The sequence below is a fragment of the Myotis yumanensis genome, unplaced genomic scaffold (assembly GCF_028538775.1).
Source record: "Myotis yumanensis isolate MYYU_CA2020_CCGP unplaced genomic scaffold, mMyoYum1.0.hap1 SCAF_1, whole genome shotgun sequence".
Lineage (NCBI taxonomy): Eukaryota > Metazoa > Chordata > Mammalia > Chiroptera > Vespertilionidae > Myotis > Myotis yumanensis.
The window spans coordinates 229366082-229386108 of NW_027223752.1; the positions used below are offsets into that span (position 1 = coordinate 229366082).

Below are 20027 nucleotides of genomic sequence, written 5' to 3' on the forward strand. Positions count from 1 at the left end.
TCAATCCTGAATTAAGCCTCAGCAGCTTGCCATGCTGTAGAAAGCTGCGTGACGTTCCATGGTGCTTGACGGAACCATGTTTTACTCATACCTGGCAACCACATGGTTAGATCAAGCACAACAGAAAATCTCGCTACATCATCACTACACCATCCACTAGGCCAGGGGTAAGACGGAGAGGAAAGATGAAGGGAAGCAGGAGAGAAGCTACAGACGTTCTTGAGATGTTGTACTGTGTACGTAACATGCATCCGTCCCATAGAAGGCCTATGACCGTAGTGAGAGCCTTACTACCGAGGGTTCCTGGAAACACAAAGGGGCTACACGGAAGGGTGCCTCCCCCGTCCCTCAGAGCTGCAGAATGGAAACAACCGCTTTCGGGATCAACATCCAGGAAGAAGTTGGAGGTGAGATATAAGGACAACAGAGAAGCTCAAAAGATCTGTGGTTTCTTCTTGGGGGAAAAAAAAGGGCACAAAAGACGGAGACTAGAAGGTACATCAGGATTGAAAAGGGAGGATAGTATGTTTCAGATCAGACACTTTTACTTACAGCCCAAATGGTGAACTCCTGCAAAATTAAAAATCACCAAGAAGGAAAGAAAGACAGTAATCCCCGTTAAGATTAATTGGCATATATATATATATATATACAACTAACTAAGGTCTCTTTCTTCTTTTCTTACTGTGGCAATGATCGGGGAATGGCATGTGCTTTGTAAACTTTTGTAATAATTTTTTGAAGCAAAGGGGTCTTGCAGGAAAAGCAATGGCATCCAAGATGCACAGCACAAATTAAGCCCTTGTCAATTCCTTGAAAAGATGAATTCTCTGCAAGATAGATTTTCTTTTGAGTTATCACGGTAATATCTAGAATGCCAGACAGAACAGTGGTAGGCAAGTAAACATGTGAAATTAAGTGAGAAACGAATCATGGAGAGCTGCAAGGACTATCATGAGCATGTTTGCATTAATCCTTAGGTTGTGGCTAACATGCTTTTGAATGACCTTTCCAATTTATAAATAATGTCATTCAGTTAAAAAGAAATCAGATAAATGTTTTCAAAGCTGAATATAATAGTTTCATTACATTTGGAAATTAATGCCATGACATTTATTGAAAATCTGTTGTACCATGGTTGAAGCTTTTGTTTTAAAATTAAAATCAGAAAACACTGGGAACAAACTCTAAATAAAGGTACAATAGGTATCTTACATTAAAAATAATCCACCTTCAATACAATGACAGTGATTCTTATTTCATGGCTCAAATTTTAATTTAAAGCTGGGAAAAAGTATTCTTCTGAGTCCTGAATTCTATAATTATTATTTTAAATAATGCAAATTAAATGATCAGATATTGACAATTAAGCTGTGATATCTGATACAGAAGGTATTTTCCAAAACCTATTTTGGCTGTTGTCAATAAAGGGCCAAAATGTATCAGAATTTACTGATATAACCTGACTTGTTCTTTATTTGCTGAACTGAAATATTGATTTCTAAATTCTTAATGAATTATATTTAAAATAACCCTTGCTGGTTTGGTTCAGTGGATAGAGTGTTGGCCTGCGGAATGAAGGGTCCCAGGTTTGATTCTGGTCAAGGGCACATGCCTGGGTTAAAATAATATATTATGTAATAAAATAAATATTTCAAATATATTTAGTGTAATAGTAAGTAATGAAGTATATTAAAATATAATAGATGAAATAATTTAGCAGCAATGATATTAACCACTAAAATTTTGGGATTTAAATAATATAAATGTTTTATCCCAGAGGTGTTCTAGTGTTTAGAATATAACTTTTTTGGGGGTAAGTAATAGCTTTCAGATAACTTTCTTCTTAAAAATTAGGTAAAAATAATGAATTTTAAAGATTGCCAGTGAAAGCCAATCAACCGCTGTTCAACATGTTACTTTTTATTTAGCCAATGTAATATATAAAATATTATTTGATCATTCAAGCTCAAAATAAGTAATAAAACAAAATCTGTTAAATGCATAACATTATTCAAATAATAATTCAATAATGGCAAGCAATACCTATCTCCTTAAAAGAGAGACCAAACCCAGAATTCTTAAAAAAAATAGATAGGGTTTTGCACACTAACACTACAGAATATATTTTTATTTATAGATGTTAAAATATTTTATAGTCTATAATATACCCAGGAAATGGTGAATGTGGCCAATCAATCAATACTTAACATATATTTTTTAAATATAAGCATTTAAAAAAACAAGTCAAGAGGCATTTTACACAATTGGCAGGCAAGGAAAAAAATAAAAACATATTTCAAAGAGCTAGTTCTAGAATCCTCAGCCTTGATCCTGTTAGGATTGTAGTGGTAAAACATTTCAATTCCTTTTCTAAGCACATTTCATCATTCATTCATCAGCCTAAATTATTCAAGGCACTCAGTGCCCATGAACTTTCATGCTTTCAGGATGCACGTCAATGTTGCTTTTGTGGAGTTAAACTGTGACCCCAGGTGTGCAAGGATGTGAAGTCACAGAGCAAGTGTAAGTGCATTTCAATCAGCAGGAAGCTGCTGTTTTTGCATAAAAAGTGAAGCAACAGCAAGCCAAGTCAAGCAAAAAGTCACAGTTTTCTAGTATGAGAACTATAAAAAAGTAAATCCCGTGACTGAAAACCACAATTCTGTGTGCTGGTAGCTGATTTCATGTGGAACTAGCTCTTTGACAACAGGGAGTCTCTGTCTTTAAAACCAGCTCAACAAGCTACATTTTAAAAACAGGTTGAAAGATCAGATATACAACGTAAGGAGAGAAAATGGTTTAAGTAGAAGGCCATAGGTTCAAACATTTTAGCTACTGTGAGAAATTTTAGGTAATGTGCCAAAGTGAGCGAGAGGGAGAAAAAAGGTGGGTGCTTAATAATATCTATAACATCAGACGCTGCATGCAAAGGTCAGGTGTTCGGGAAACGGCTATAAGTGATCTATGCAGAGGACATCTATCTACACAGCACCCACTGTACTTTCAAAAGCATGCATATCAAAGTTTTAGAAGCTATATTTTTTTAAGGTGAGGAAAGGGTGTCTGTAGTTAGTCCTACTACCGAGCAAAACCTACCTGGAATGAAATACTGCTCTTTAGCTAAATAAAAAAAGAGACAAAAAATAGAAGACGTACCTGAATGTCAGCAAGCAGAGATATGAGTTATATTAGATTAAGAATGGACTAAAGTTACTACAGGTAATTAAGTGAACATGTACATTTCAGCAGGGGCTGAAGTATAATAATGTACAGTGAGTAGTAAATACATCTAGAACCTTGGACAACAACCAGCTTTGTCTGGTTATTAGCTTTTTAGTATGAATTAACTTGCCGGATGTGAACTATGCCTGGAGTGGTAGGTAGCATACTACTCAAAACATACAGAATGTATTTTATCATAAGAAAATAGAACAGATTAGACCAAAGCAAATACTAAGTTTCAATGCAGTAAGCTTTCTATTTAATAGTAATACAGTGCATCTAGAGTTAGCTTTCTATCAATAAATGTAATATTCCTAACATGTTAGCAGGTGGCCTTTTGGGAAAAAAAATGTATCCTTACAGTCCTATTCAAAATAAGAGAATGCAAAATGAGAAGTCAGTATCCAGTAAGGGATCAGGACATTTCCCCCTACTACTGAGCCTGAGCAAATCATGTGACCAAGTCTCAGTTCATTTCCTGAAGCAATGAAAACATGATTAATTACCTGGGGTTCCTCGACGGAGAATACTACAACAAACATGGGATTTAACAGGCTTCAAAGGCACTGAGAGTTAACTAAGAGGCCCCAGTTCAGTTCGGACCCTGGGAATACAGTGTGAAGTAGCCATGCATCTTTTTTTTCTTGGCCAGCAGCCTGTTTCTTCTGCTTCATCTACTGTTAAAAAAATGGTATACCTAGGAGGGCTATCTGAATTGTGTTTACGGTTCTCTTTATTTTCTTCTATTTGTATAAAAGACAAAGACATACGATTCTATAACATTTGGTAATTCAGCCAAAGGCCAACTGTCTCTAGGTGTCCCGTAACCACTGTAGTTGGTGACACAGGGGGAATGCCACATGACGTCAGAAATTACCTGAACAACGGAATTTCTTGCTTTTGATCTGTCCGATTCTTTTGTTTGCCAGACGCCGGGGGCTGGTGCAGCGGGCACCACTGGTCTCGATCGGGTTGGTGTGGAGATAATCCGCGAGCCACTTGAGATGGCAGTCACAAATAAAGGGGTTTTGGGCCAAATGCCTTTCGGAAACACACACAGAACACTTTTATGCACAACTTGCGAGGAACTCAACTCCCCAGTTTTGACTGAAAACAACAGTTAACAAATATGATCCAAACAGCATGTACATACATGGTCTGAATGGCCCGGAGAGGCGAGAAGGTCCCCTTGGCGATGGTCTGGAGCTTGTTGTCGTACAAGGAGAGAAGGTTCAGGTTGTGCAGGTCCTGGAAAGCATCTACCCGCAGGCAGTTTATCTTGTTGGCGTTCAATAGTCTGTTTGATCAAATAGTCGTAGGATTAAAGGGTAGCACCTACTGGACTTACCTTCAAGTTTCTGACCTTGAGAAAAAAACCAATGAGAAATACACTTCTCTTCATTTCAACATGGACATTTTAACTGTAATAATTTAGGCACCACAGGTTGAAGATTTGGAGTTGTGTAAGATAAAGCAAGGCTCACACAGTTGAAAGAAAGCCCAAATCTAGTGGTACTTATACATTTATTCAATAAAAAGTGATTACATGTATTCTCTAGCTGTAGAGCTTTGCAATAGATGAAGGTGGGTGAGACCCACCTTCTGAGGTCAAGGACACCATAAAGAAAAAAATAAAAGCCATAAAACACTAGTCCATTCAGCTGCTCTATGAAAAAAATAACATTCCAAATTAAATTATTTTTATGATATTGACTTTTCTATTATAATTTTTTTCAATTACTGTTTACATTCAATATTATTTTATATCAGTTTGAGTTGTACAGCATAGTGGTTAGACCAGTGATGGTGAACCTATGACACGCGTGTCATAGGTGACATGCGAACTCAGTTTTTGGTTGATCTTTCTTCGTGAAATGGCATTTAAATATATAAAATAAATATCAAAAAGATAAGTCTTTGTTTTACTATGGTTGCAAATATCAAAAAATTTCTATATGTGACACGGCACCAGAGTTAAGTTAGGGTTTTTCAAAATACTGACACGCCGAGCTCAAAAGGTTCGCCATCACTGGGTTAGACAATCATATACTTTATAAAATGTTCCCATTTCCAGTATTTCACCTAGCACCATACATAATTATTACAATAATGTTGACTGTATTGCCTATGCTGTGCTTTACATGCCCATGACTATTCTGTAACTACCAATCTGTACTTCTCAATCCTTCACTTTTTTCACCCAGCCCCCAAACCCCCTCCACTTTGTCAACCATCACTCTGTTTCCTGTATCTATGAGCCTGTTTCTGTTTTGTTTATTTGTTTATATTGATCTTTAGATTCCACATATAAGTAAAATCATACATTTGAAAACTGTAAAGTAGACTGACTATGAACTAGTTGAGAGAAGTAATTACATCACACTCATCTTTGCATCCACAGCAGCTGGGCCAATCTTAATAACAGTATATTTTTTTCTAATTTCCTTTTCATATAAGCATTAATTAAAACACCTGGGGTCAAGTCTTAGTCTTATAAATATGTACAATAAATGGGTTTTTTGAGGCAAAAGAGACCTAGCTGTTGTCTAAGCAGAGTGGTCTTTAAAGATATAATCCAGGGATTTACAGAGAAATCTCTTCCTAAAGATTAGTTTGAGTGCACTGCTGTGTTCTGACCTCCTGCACACCGTCCTTGTGCTGGGGGATGTTATTCCAGCTTGTCACTCTTGCAGATTCTTTGCACAAAGGTGGATAAATATATCACCATGTTTTTCTCCTTTCCAACTATTGTTAAATCAAACCAGAGAAGCTTCACTAAGGGCAGGGACTGTAAAAGCATTAAATGACAGAGCAGATAAAATGCATATATTCGTGACAAGTCTGGAGAGAAAGGTTTGGGGACAATTTCAAAGTATTGTGTCTTCAAATAAATAACTGTCAACAATATTAGCACTAGGCGAATCTTTTCCATTTTATGGAACTATGTCATTTTGGGTCGAATTTTTCTGAAGCCCCCATGAAAATATGAAATGGCACACGGACAAAATATAACATTTGGTTCGACAGATCAGCAACAATCAAATACTTACAGTAGCTGTAAGGAAAATAATCCTTCAAATAAACCCTTTGGAAGTTCTGTGATTTTATTTCCATAGAGAACACTGGAAAAACATAATTTAAATGAAAAAAAAAAGTCAGGCACCAAACCAGTATAACAAGTTATTTCAACACATCTGTATTCAGGAAAATAGGAAGTTAGAAAGCACTCTATACAAGATGATGCTCATGATAGAAAGTTTGGAAAACAAGAAAAATTAACAAAATGAACACAGTTCATAATTTTATTGTCTTTACATAAAACTGCATTGCTAACTTGTCATATTTTTTACATTTATTTGTAAAGATAATATGTATCCCGGTGGTCATTGCAGCATTATTTATGGTGGCCAAGATATGGAAACAACTGGAGTGTCCTTCAATAGATGATTAGATAAAGAAGATGTGGTACACATATATAATAGAATACTACTCAGCCAAATGAAAAGATGAAACAATGCCATTCGTGGCAATATGGATGGATCTTGAAGAATATCATGCTAAGTGAAGTAATTTAGATGAAATGGTCAATAACCACATGATTTCACTCATATTTGGGATATTAATTTGAAAGGAAGAAATTAACAAATAAGAAAAACAAATAAAAATTCATAGACAACAACGACAGCATGGTGGTTACAAGAGAAAGAGGGGGTGAGAGGGAGGTAGTAAAGAGTAAAGTGGGTCAAATATATGGTGAAGGCAGGAGATTTGACTTTGGGTAGTGATCACATAATGCAGAATAGAGGTGATGTATCATAGAATTGTACACTTCAAACCTATATTAGTTTATTACCAATGTCAACCCAATAAATTTAATAAATTTTTTCAAAGCATAATATAAAGGAATAAATTACAATATAATTTTAATTTTGTTAATATATATAAATGATTTGCCATCCAGAGTTGACTTGAATTTGCATATATACAGTTTTTCTTTAATTTTTACATTTTTTACAATGAACATATATTACTTTTGAAACTGAGAAAAAAATAATTCTAAAAGAAGTGGTTTTGACAAGACAATAGTGTGATGAAGGCTCTGAGTGGGAGGGGCTGAAGAGGTGGAGGGGGTAAGTTGGGGGTGGAGGGAAGGGGACATATAATACTTTCAACAATAAAAATAAATATAAAATACAGATTTTAAAACCCTTTCAAACAAAATATATATATATATTTTATTGATTTTTCACAGAGAAGAAGGGAGAGAGATGGAGAGTTAGAAACATCGATGAGAGAGAAACATCGATCAGCTGCCTCCTGCACATCTCCCACTGGGAACGTGCCCGCAACCCAGGTACATGCCCCCTGGCCGGAACCGAACCCGGGACCTCTCAGGCCATAGGCCGACGCTCCATCCACTGAGCCAAACCGGCTTCGGCCAAAAAATATTTTGAAAATTAAATAAGTGGATGCCATAATACATGAAGAAAAAGTTTAAATGAGAGTCTAAATAATATGTTTGGTAGACAGCAGTACATGATTCCGTTTGAAAAGGAGGAAAATAATAATACAAGAGAGATAAATAAGAGTGAGGATAAAGCTTCCCTTTTAAGATGTCAGTGAGAGGTGGGATATATTACAAAATTGAAGAAAATTCTCAAGGGAATAAATAAAGCTGGGTGCTATATTGTGTAAAGAGACTTTAAATCTGTATAGATTACCGTAGTAAAGTTACATAGCATAACAAATTCATTTCTGTAGAATATAGATATTTTAAAGGTAAATCAATAACAGAAGAAATAATTTTAATAGTCAAAGAAGAAAAGAGATAAACCTGTATTGTCAGGGTCAAGGAGGTAAGGGAACAAAGAAAGGGTAAAGTAAGAATAAATAAAAATGTTTAAGATCAAGAATAAGAAAAGAGTAGCCTTTAGGAACACAAAGGAGCAGATTACGGCATCAATTCAGGATACTCAACTCATTACTGTTCAATCAGTTCATTCAACAATCGATATTGTACACTTACTGTGTGCCAGGAACATTGCTAGGTTCTAAGCCTGGTGCCCAATTACACTAACTCCAACTCTTATTTTTTGAATGTTTATCATTTGTGCATGTCCCAGGCACCGATATGACCAAGATGAATAAGGTATGGCTTCAAAGAGCAACCCAAAAGAATAATTTGAATACTGAAGGAGTTTCATATTTTGAACCCATTGAGAATTATTATTATTATTATTTTAAATATATTTTATTGATTTTTTACAGAGAGGACGGGAGAGGGATAGAGAGTTAGAAACATCGATGAGAGAGAAACATCGACCAGCTGCTTCCTGCACACCTGCCACTAGGGATGTGCCTGCAACCCAGGTACATGCCCTTGACCGGAATCGAACCTGGGACCCTTCAGTCCACAGGCCGACGCTCCATCCACTGAGCCAAACCGGTCAGGGCCCCACTGAGAATTAAAGGAGGAAATATAATGCATAGAAGTAGTGGGAGGCCCATATAAGAATTTATGGGCAAATAATTTGGTAGGTTGTTTATTGGTAGGCTCAAATGAAAGGAGGAACAGCTGGGAGGTATGTCATGTTTGCATTGTGAAACTTATTTTTACAGAAAATCATTGTTGTTTTTTTTATATATATATCATGTTTAAAAAGATAAATGGTTTTTTTTTGTAAATGAGACAATTTGAGTTCATGGGAGAAAAAGGGGATCAGACAAGGATGGAGGAAATCTATCTGTGTAGGTGGCATTGGGTATATTAACCCAAAATCTTGAAACTATTATACTAAAGAAATACTACATAGGATGGTAATGAGATTTCTCCACAAAAAGGGATAGCAGTACTAGTGCTGGGTATGTTTTTCTTACACACAATAAGATCAACATGATAAAAAAGAAAAAGAAGCGAAGATATAAAAAATCCAAAGACCAGGAATATGAAGTTGGTTGGCAGTCAGAAAATAGGGCCAAAATCTATAAAAATGAGGGAAAGACGTGTCATCACATAAAGACATCAAGTGCAAGAAGGCCAGTGAGAATGTGTGCTGTGCTCATAAGAAGGAAACAAATGTTAAAAAGAAATTAAAAGGTGCCCTGACTGGTTTGGCTCAGTGGACAGAGCGCTGGACTGCGGAGTGAGGGGTCCTGGGTTCGATTCCGGTCAAGGGCATGCACCTTGGTTGCGGGCACATACCCAGTAGGGGGTGTGCAGGAGGCAGCTGATTGATGTTTCTCTCTCATCGATTTTTCTAACTCTCTATCCCTTTCCCTTCCTCTCTGTAAAAAAATCAAGAAAATATAGATTTTAAAAGAAAGAAATTAAAAGGTAAAAATGAATTCTACTGAAAAGAATATAAATACATGAGGGATTTGCATAATACCATCTAAAGACCAAGAATGACAGTTTTCTTACATATGTCTTATATTCAGCATTCTATATACAGTGCACAATTATGCTGATGGAGAAGTTTTTATAGTTCTTTGGAACAATAGGAACATCTTAAGACAGCTTCTGCACCTGCTGCTAGAAGGAAGGCTAGGAATTCTAAACTTAGTTTTACCATTGGAGTTTCCACTCTAGGATAGTAGGTCACTATCTAGGTACTAGGATGCAGCAACACTGGTGCCCAACCTTTGAATTCACCTGTCCAGTTAGATCTCCTACTCAAGAGAAAAATATCCAAACCAGAATCCTATTAAGATGGCTATCATGTAAAAGGTGCTATGGGCACCTTTCATTATCTAACTATACGGTAGAGAGCTATACTTATAAATTAAAAACAATGTATATCTGAGAAGTAAAACACTCAGCAAGTTTAAAGACAGAAAAGAGAAAGCAGAGGTTACTTCCATTTTCATTTCCCTTGAAAACCAGGAGTAAAATGCAAGGTCCCAGGCAGGAGAGTTAACAGGACTCCAAGGCAAGACTGTAGGAAGTGTGAATACAGAAATGAGAATCAAAATACAACAGCCCTTCTTCACTGCAGACCTCCGTGGAACTGGGGGGCTACTTAGTGAAGAGAGGTAATTACAATAAGTGAACTACAATCTTTTGCAAGGAGTTAATTAAAGAAATGGGAAAAGAGGAAAACTATAGCTTGAGGATTTGGGGTATAAAAATTCTCTGGGATAATTAAAATCCGGAAACATACAAATTGATAAGAATCAGAAGAATCTGTCAAGGCCATGTCTGGTATCTCTTGAATTCTTCTCTTTGTGCTTTAACAAAACCAGCAGGGGAGTAATCTTGCCCCCACCTTAGAGACAGAACAGTTGAAGCACAGGGGACTTAGTAAGAATTCTCCACATCTCTTGACATTTAATGATTACCTTTGAGGCACAGATACTTGAAGGGCCAGGAATTGGTATATGGACTTGACTTCTGTTCTGCCCTTTTGGCTGAATTTACTTTGGATAGTATTATTGTCCAGAATAGCACGCACAGTACTTTATGGACAATTTGGGTGATTTAAGTGTGTTTTACATTAAACTTTGGTATTTTAGAATCTGACAGCCCACCTTGAGGGCAATACATGACTACACTTTACATCTTCTGCCAACAATTGTTCCCCTAGCCTTGGACTTTCTGGAGTAAAACAAACAAACACCCCAAACAAACAATGAACCTAAGCAGACACTGCTGAAGTGATAGTTTCTTATTTTCTTTTTTTAAAGAAATATGTAGTTTTCTGAGCAGAGCAATCTGAACACCCACATGCCCAGGCGAGCGCATCTGTCTCGTCCTCCCCTTGGTGCAAACGCGTGTAGTTGTTATATAAACCCTGGTGTGTATCTGGGTCTTGCACATTAATATCACGGAATTCTCACTGGCTCCCAAGGACTTCTGAAATTCATAGAGCTCTGCAGTAATTTACATCAGTAGGAACCATTCTCTAAGCATCAACTCATTAAAAATACATGCAAGCCTTCGTTTCCAAACATTAAAATTAAAATCTGAAATAAAGGTGACTTTACTTGATGAACTTCTGAAAATTTTTACAAGTTTAAAGGAATGACAGACTTTACCCATTTATTTTAGAACCACTTTAGCTATCTCCCTGAAAGTCCTTTTGACATTAAAAAGCTATAAAACTGTTCTTATCTTTGAATTGTTAGAGATTAAAGCTGGCTCTTTCAGGGAAGTCTGAAGGTGAGAAAGCAGGGAGTTTAGGGGTCTCTCCATGGACACCTTCCGCTGTTCTCTGCGAGACGCCAGCCAGCATCCTTCTAGTGGGGACTGATGCTGTCCCCAGAGATCTAGCGGCTTCAGGATTATAAATACAACATTGACCAGAGCACTCCAAAATAAACATTTCCCCTTCATTTCAGAAACAAAAATGATCAAAAAAGGGGGCTCTTTACTCCTGCTCTCTAAACAGCAAAATTATCAAGTCCTAAAATATATACCCTAAAACTGGCTGATTTTTTTTGCTTATTGATTTCAAAGAGGAAGGGAGAGGGAGAGAAAGATAGACACATCAATGACAAGAGAGAATCATCCATTGGCTGCCTCCTGCACACCCCCTACTGGGGATCAAGGCCACACAACTCAGGCATGTGCCCCAACCAGAATCGAACAGTGACCTTCTGGTTCATAGGTTGGTGCTCAACCACTGAGCCACACCGGCTGGGCTATCACAGACTGATTTTAGTGACAGGTAACACTCCTCAATGAAAACAGTGGAATTCACTAATGACTAATAATAATTAATGTTATTAATAATTCACAATACAAAAACTTAAAGGAGCAATTTTTAAAAATCCAAATGAAAACACAGAGCCATGATTAAGTGTTCTTTCCTGCAGTGCTGTGGTCAATACTCACAGTGAATTCAGGGAGCGCAGTCCTTGGAAGGCATCTGGTGCTAGTTCGGAGATCTGATTATTGCTCAGGTCGCTGAGATTAGAAATAGGGTTAGGTTATATTAAATACAATGGCAGTGAGATTTACTGCAGGAGAAAGCTATTTATTGCCTTTGTATGCTGATTTTGCACCTATCAATACATGTATATAATTTGTAACATGAAACGTCTAAAGTGTCCTACATTTTAAAACGTCACCACCCTTTTAAATCAATTATTGACTGTTTTCTTAATTATAAAAGATGCCATGTCTTATTTCTGAATATAGAGCATCTAAGATTTGACTGCACTCATGTGAATCAATATGTAAAATTAGAGAGAACCTTAAACTATTACACAGTTTAGCTATTAATATTACATACTATAGAACTAGCATCAAACAGTCCCATCACTTAATATTTAAGCTAACACCTAAATATTCATACTTAGATGGATGTCTTTGCACAGTCATGACCCGTAAAATTTTAAAAATTACACATATTCCAGAACATTTTTCACTCACATTCTTCTAAGCTTTTTATATGGTGAGAAAGCTCCAGGAGGGATGACCTTGATTGAGTTCTGTTCCAGACGTCTGCAATAAAAAAATTCATTTTTTAAATGGAAACCTGAGCTCTCAGCTATGTTTAATTCAAACCCGCGATTCATGTCAAGAAGAAAAGTTGATTCACTTTATGAGTAATATTTTCTTTTTTTTCCTAAAAAATTACCATTATAGCTAATTGTTCTGTGACCTAAATGTGGAGCAAGATTGGAAAAAACACACAAGGCAATTAGAAGAATAAAAAATCCTAATTTTTACGCATTACATGTCCATTAATATTTAAGACTGGACTTTGTACAAAGAGAAAGCACCTGTAGGGAATTAATTCAGGAGTACATTTTAGTAACCCTATTTCAGTAAGAGAAATATGTAGTAACACTGGGTAGATATATAACATGTTTTAGAGCTAATTATAACTCTTCCACAAAGGAAATTATTGTAGAATATTAAATCTTATAAACCTTTTATGTCCTCTACAGAAAGTGTATTATACATTGAAAAAAATTGTTATGCTCAGAAAATTAATTTTGAAGCTTCTTATGAAGCAAAATCTTAAATTCTAAATCCATAAGTACTACAGGCATTTTCAGTAAGACTGTCTGGATTCTGATTTGTTATGTGAATATTTCATGTGGAAAGCACTGCAGCAAAGTGCATTAAACACAACTGAAGTAGTTTTATGATGCACTAAAATCAAACAGTTGAAAATAACTCTCATATTTTCTACTCTATGGTTCTGCTATCAGAGAAAGACAAGATTCTACCCACCTGGTTATGAAAGAAAAAGAAATATATACATATTTTAAGTGTCTTTGTAAATATTTTAGTCCATCAAAAATGGTGCCCCTCAGCCTCATGTCTATCCATATACATATCCTATTAAACATTTCCAGTCCCCTTCCCCTCTTCTCTTCTGCCCTATGTCCAAGACAGCTGGCTTCTGGGAACTAGGCTTTTTGCCTATTGGCTTTTGTGTGACTTGGCCAATGAGGGGCACAGGTTGGAGACTGAGGTAGGAAGAAGGGAGAAGCCAAGATGTTGTCCCCTCAGGGAAGGTTCTCAGCAGTCCTCTCCTCTCTTCCTCATTTCATCTCTGGCTGGGGCCACCTCCTTACTTAGCATAACCTCACTTTATTATTAGGTCATTGTAGTCCTGGGGTGAAGAGCCTTCTAATTTCGGTGTCATCTTCTAGGACTGTTAAATTCATTCCTCATATTAAATCCCTCTACTGAAATACCTGGCATGAGCTCCATTTTCATGCCTGGATTAAATATATATATGTATATGTATATATAAATAGATGTTATATCTACTTATATATTTATAAATGAGAGTATATATAATGATTAAATGTGTCATATACATTGGTTCATTTTTATTGAATGCTGGTAATACTTTAATATATACATTATTGATTAATGAAAATCAATTCAAACAAATAAAAGATCCCCAGGAGATTTAGTAACATTGATTAGGTATTGGTCTTTTCCGATTCCATAGCCCTTTCAAGGCATCTCAATCCTCATTGCTCTTGAACTCAATGTGGCATTTGATATCGGTAACAACCCTTCTTTCCTTGCATGTGACACTACATTCTCCTGGTTCTCACTCTACTTTTCTTTTCCTCACCTTATCGCTTTGCTTTCTAACCCCCTACACATTGAGCTATTCCTCAAGTTTCTGTCCCTTCCTCTCTTACACAAAAGGTAAAATCCTGTCCCTATCACCTGCACCATTAGTCACAATTCTCCCTCTAAAAAACAGAAGTAATTCCATTTACATTAAAGATAAATTCAAGTTTATTTATAAAATATGTAAGGAATAAAATTTAATTGCCCATAATGCACAACTAAAATTGGTGAGTTCATTTCTTATGCATGCATACTTATTATTTTCTATAATTGAAGTATTAGCATACAAAGAATTGGAGTTGTATCCTTTATAACAAATATCATATCATACATGTTTTCTTATATCTTTAAAATTTTTGGAAGACATTATTTTAATGTCTTTTAATATCCAATTATCAAAATGTTTTCCCAAATCATTTCCAGTTATTAGCCATTTAGGTAACACTTTTACATCTTTATTCATAATACTGTTCAGTCATTTGAAGGTGACTGAAACATGGCCACTTTTGGAAGCCTTACTATATTTCCTCAGGTATGGTTAGCGGTACCTTTCTCTATATACCCAAGGGCATTCTCTTCCCAAGGGCTTTTATCTCTCTGGATTCCATTTTTTACAAATTTCTCCTCCACCAAGTTGTTGGCTCTTAAGCGGCAGATTTACCCAGAAGACAAGAAATAAACTTTATGAAGAAAATGTGGATTTGGCACCTCAATTACTTATGTAGGTTCTAACAAGGCATATTTTTTCTCAAAAGTTCTAAATATAACACAGGGCATTTAAATAATTTCCCTAATACATTATAGACTAGAACATAACAAATTGATGGTTTAGAGACTTTTTTTGTGCTGTAATCCATTCTTATAGTTAAATTTTCAGAAGTTTAAAATGAAATCAATAAAAATAAAGTTAAAAAGAAAGCCATAGTTGGCATATTATTGATTTTAGAACTTTCTTCAAATCCAGGCCAATGAAACATTTCATTTTGTTAAAGATTTGCTCAATAGATTATAATGCTATGATGAGAAAAAATTAAAAAGTCTTAGTGACTAGTAGATTTCATTTAACAGTCATGTAAAACAAGTTCATATAGCTACCTTTCATAAATTTCAGGTTCTTGAAAATAAGAAAACCAGGATATATTTTATAAACTATAAACCATACGTATCCCAAATGGTTTCTTTACTCCTACAAAATAGAGGGGGAAATATTTAAACCAAATTATTTAAAAAATCAATAAGAAAAATATTAAGACTTTTCAGGTGAAGGTTTCAAAAAGCAAATGAAATGTACATTTTCTAACTCTGCTGTCCTCTGATCTTCTATTTTAATAGCATAGAATCTGCTGAATTTATAAGATGCAAATATGAATCCATTGTTCCATGAATAATCAAATTAAAAACATTTAGGGTTACAAAAACAGATAGTGTAATGGCTAAAATCCACCATAATTAAGAGCCTTCCAAATGCTAGTCCTTCATAGAAAGAAAATTCATTATTTGGAATTTCAAAGTAAAAATACATTTAGAAAACTAAATAAGGGAGGGAGAAAATTCTATAAATCACATAGTGTAAGAAAACCTTTTTTTAATGTATAAAAGTAGACAGGACCTTACCATTTTCCTTTTTCTCCACAGAATGTATGTGAACAATTCTAAAACATTTAATCACTGTGTATGTGTGTGTATCCATCTCTCTCTCTCTCTCTCTCTCTCTCTCTCTCCCTCTCTCTCTCTCTATCTATCTATCTATTATCTATCTGTTTTATGTAAAGCAATTTGTTGCTACCACTTCATCAAAACCATAAGGAAGCTTTAGTTAGAAGCTCAATGAGATAAAAAAATGGAGACAGTTTTCTAACTGCTCCAATCCAACAGTTTAAAATAATTTAACCAATAAAGACCTTTCCTCTCCACTCACATACATTTTTCTCTTATTCATTAATTACTGATTTTTATATGAATAAAACATGTCTTGACACTTTTAGAGTTCTCAAAGAATGAACTGCAACCAATATATGTCACCTTCTAGTGCCTAATTCAGATTATAGAAAATGAAAAAACTATCAAATCTTACATCAGTAGAGTATTCAGCGTAGTGTCGCTTGGCAATTAAAAAGCTCCAACTAGTTCTGAAGCCACAGAGAAGATATTAAGTGATGTGAAGACACTTTAGCTCATGGTTCAATTCCCAGGCATTAGTCTCAATATCTTCAAACTAGATTATTTTGAAAAACCATACAAAATAACATTTACATGCCGACACATAAATAGCTCTCTCTCCAAGAGACATTAATGCTTTGTATCTGTCTATACACAAAGATGACCATGTGTAGCTCAGTGATTAGAAGCTTACAGAGATTGGGATTACATTATATTTACGTCACTCATTGGCTTTCTGGACCTTGCAAAGTTACTTTGCTTCTTTGTGTCTTAGTTTCTCCTTCTGAAAAATGAGGAAAGTAAAACCTACCCTACGTGTTTTGGGAAATAATGAGATGTAGAAGAAAATATATGGTATTTTTTTTCTTCTTGCACAAAAAAAGGGAAAAGAAAAAAATATGAGAATATACATGTGTATATATGTAACCACACATGACACTTAGCATTACATAATGCCTACAATACATTTTAGTCACACACATATACACATACACATAGATTATATAATTGAATAAATCTGGTATATGATTTGATCTCTAATATAAAATAAATACATATGGTTCTAAAACATGTTTTTAAACAAATAAGCAGTACAGATTTGCAGATAACTCAGTAACTATTAAACACATATACACATATATCATTCATTTATGTATACATATAAATATATATATACATACATATACACACACACACATATGTATGTATATATAGTTGCAATTTCCATGATAAACATGTTTAACATGTGGCTTAGAAACTAAAATAGTTTTGACTGGCCAATGTGGCTCCAAGTTCGATTCCCAGTCAAGGCACATGCCTGTGTTTCTGGCTCAATCCCCAGAAGAGGTTGTGCAGGAGGCAACTGATCAATGATTCTCTCTCATCATTGATGATTCTATCTCTCCCTCTCCTTTCCTCTCTCTGAAATAAAGAAAAACATATTTTAAAAAACCTCAAAAAGTTTTTACAGCACCAGTAAAGTATGAGATTGGATTGATGGTATCTGTAACATACACAGCCCAGATGCCGATTATGCATGGCAATAAAACTGACAGTTCTTTGCAATTTCCCCATCTGCTTTTAATGTAAATGGCAAAAGCAGCTGCCAGAGCACAGAATATAGATTTGATGGGGTGAAAGGGGGTGTGGAATGACTCCAGCTTCTGAAACTGGGACTTCCCAGTGTGGCCAAACCTCCTCAGCCTAAGGAACATCAGCCGGCTTTTGAAAAGGAGGAAGCAGGGATGTTTCTTTGAGGTTAGGGATTCTCCTGCCTCTTACATAATATTTCTAAAGTGGGGACTTTCTATTTCTGGAATGTTACTTCTAATGTGCGCAGTAAATGCCATTGAAATCCTTCATTTGTCCCCACAGGAAATGGCCCAGGATTCTTTTAGACCCGAATATTATTTCTGTTATGTAATTGCAGTCTCCAGAACTTTGTAAGTTTAATAAATATTTCAGCAGCTGAAAGAATATTGGCCCCTAGAGGGACCGACTTTGCATATACTAACGTTTTTGCATTAGGACTGTGCCCACACTAATAATCAGCCACCCCTTCCTTGCTTGGCATGACTTATTGCTGAAAATTGTCCATTTCCTTAATCTTATTTTATTTCTCGTGACATCATTCTAGGGTACATTCCCCTGAGTGTAAACTCAATTGATGTTTTCATAGTAGAATTAACTCTTTTTTCCACTTGGCCTTTGGGCCTGTAAAGCAAGACAAAAATGAGTGTTTGTTCCTACTGGCCTCATATTTCAGGCAGTGACCCTTCGAGTGTTAACATGTTCATGCATGCATTCCTATGGATGCACATTCAAACACACAGGGACACTCAATGCACACATCACCTGATTTAGGTTTAGAGAGAAATGTAGAGGCATATGGCTCATTAATTTCAGGGGGACAGAGTATAGATACATAATGCCAGTAACACTATGTTTTCATGTGTGATTTTTCTTTAGCAATCCCGCAAAGAAAAACAGAATGTCTGTTGCTTTGTTTTTCATTGATAACTAAAACCTGCCCTAGCCGGTTTGGCTCAGTGGATAGAGTGTTGGCCTGTGGAGTGAAGGGTCCCAGGTTCGATTCTGGTCAAGGGCACAGGCTCAATCCCCAGTACAGGGGTGCAGGAGGCATCTGATCAATGATTCTCTCTCATTATTGATATTTCAATCTCTCTCTCCTTCTCCCTTCCTCTCTCTGAACTCGATAAAAATATATTTAATTTAAAAGAATAACTAAAAGCTCGTGAACACTTACCATGAATTAGGCACTGAACAAAGTCCCCCATGTGATTTTAGTTTTAAAAATATTATGCAAATTATCTTTATACATCGCTTATTTGATAGTATTACTTGATGAATGGGTAGCAATTTGCACTCTCCCCCACCCTGAGTTATTAGCCAAGTTATCCATTATTTTTCCCCTAAAGTTAGACAGCACCGTGATCACTAGTGGAATTTGAACTACATAAATTTTCAACTTCATCTTTCCAGCTGATTATATAAATATAAATTAGAATTTAATTCCTAAAAAAAAAAAGACTCTTTCATTAGTCTGAGAATGAATAATACTCTGACTATACCTCAGCTGCCTTTACTTTTATGCTGAAGTCTACCCAGGTCTTATTTCACATCTGATGGTACCCACTTTTTCCTGTAGATGATTTTAAGAAACTACCCTATAGCACAAGGGCTACTTCTTGGCGTCTCCTCCCGTCACTGCCTGCTGCTACGCGGCCTTCACCATGACATAGACAGGCTGTCGCTATCTCATTATCACTGGGCTCCTTCCCTCCAAGCCACCCTCCACTCCACGTTTGGAGATTTTTCTAACACATCTAACCATGCTATTACCCTGCTCCACACTTTCTTGTATCATTGTCATCCAAGGCAATCCTGCAAGATTAGACTTCTGCTTTATGTCCTAGCATCTTAAAACTCTTAATTTCTCAAAGATATACTCCTCTCACTTGACTGGGATTTTGCACATGTTCTTTCCTGTCTAAAAAGCCCTCAATTTCTCTGTTTCAGACTTGAAGATTCCTTGATTTCTCCCAGGCAAACCAAGGGGCTCCTTTCTCTGTGTTCCCCGTGCACATGCATTGTATGAATTATCATATAATTTAAACACTTCTATTTGTCTAAAACTTCAATTCTCTGCAGGGTAAACATTTTGAAGGCTGGCACTGAGTATTGCTGAATTCAGAGTCGGCACTCAGGGGGGAAGGGTGAAAAGGGTGAAAGGGATTACAAATATCCATATGTATTTTTTTAGTATGTAGAATTTAAAAGAGTTAAGGGTTCAAAATTTTGGAAGGAGCCAGGGCAGCAATAGCATGCAAAATCTGTTAAAAATATATGGTAAGTGTGTCTAAACAAAAAAAAAAAAAGAGGAGGAACAAATGTATGTTTTTAAAGTTATACTTAGTATCACAAATGGAGGCTGTAATCAGATATAGCATTCATGAATTATTCTTATTTCCACTTCTTTATACGTATGCATGCCAGCGGTCCAGAAGAGACTAAAAGAACAGAAGGACTCCCAAACCTCACTCATATCCGCTCCATCACTGTGACTCCTTTTCAG

At 35.9% G+C, this 20027-nt stretch overlaps 1 protein-coding gene across 2 annotated transcripts in view; it reads right to left on the minus strand.

Annotated features, from left to right (window-relative positions):
- Nucleotides 1–20027, minus strand: part of SLIT2 (slit guidance ligand 2) — a 355443-nt gene that overhangs the window by 93625 nt on the left and 241791 nt on the right. Inside the window, exons 10-15 of one of the 2 annotated variants that reach the window (XM_070398751.1) lie at nucleotides 12599–12670; nucleotides 12059–12130; nucleotides 6276–6347; nucleotides 4379–4522; nucleotides 4103–4266; nucleotides 3100–3123 (exon numbers count right to left, since the gene is read on the minus strand). In XM_070398751.1, the coding sequence (XP_070254852.1) occupies nucleotides 3100–3123; nucleotides 4103–4266; nucleotides 4379–4522; nucleotides 6276–6347; nucleotides 12059–12130; nucleotides 12599–12670 (548 nt within the window). The remainder of the gene's footprint in view (nucleotides 1–3099; nucleotides 3124–4102; nucleotides 4267–4378; nucleotides 4523–6275; nucleotides 6348–12058; nucleotides 12131–12598; nucleotides 12671–20027) is intronic. The other variant, XM_070398759.1, reaches the window with a different exon arrangement.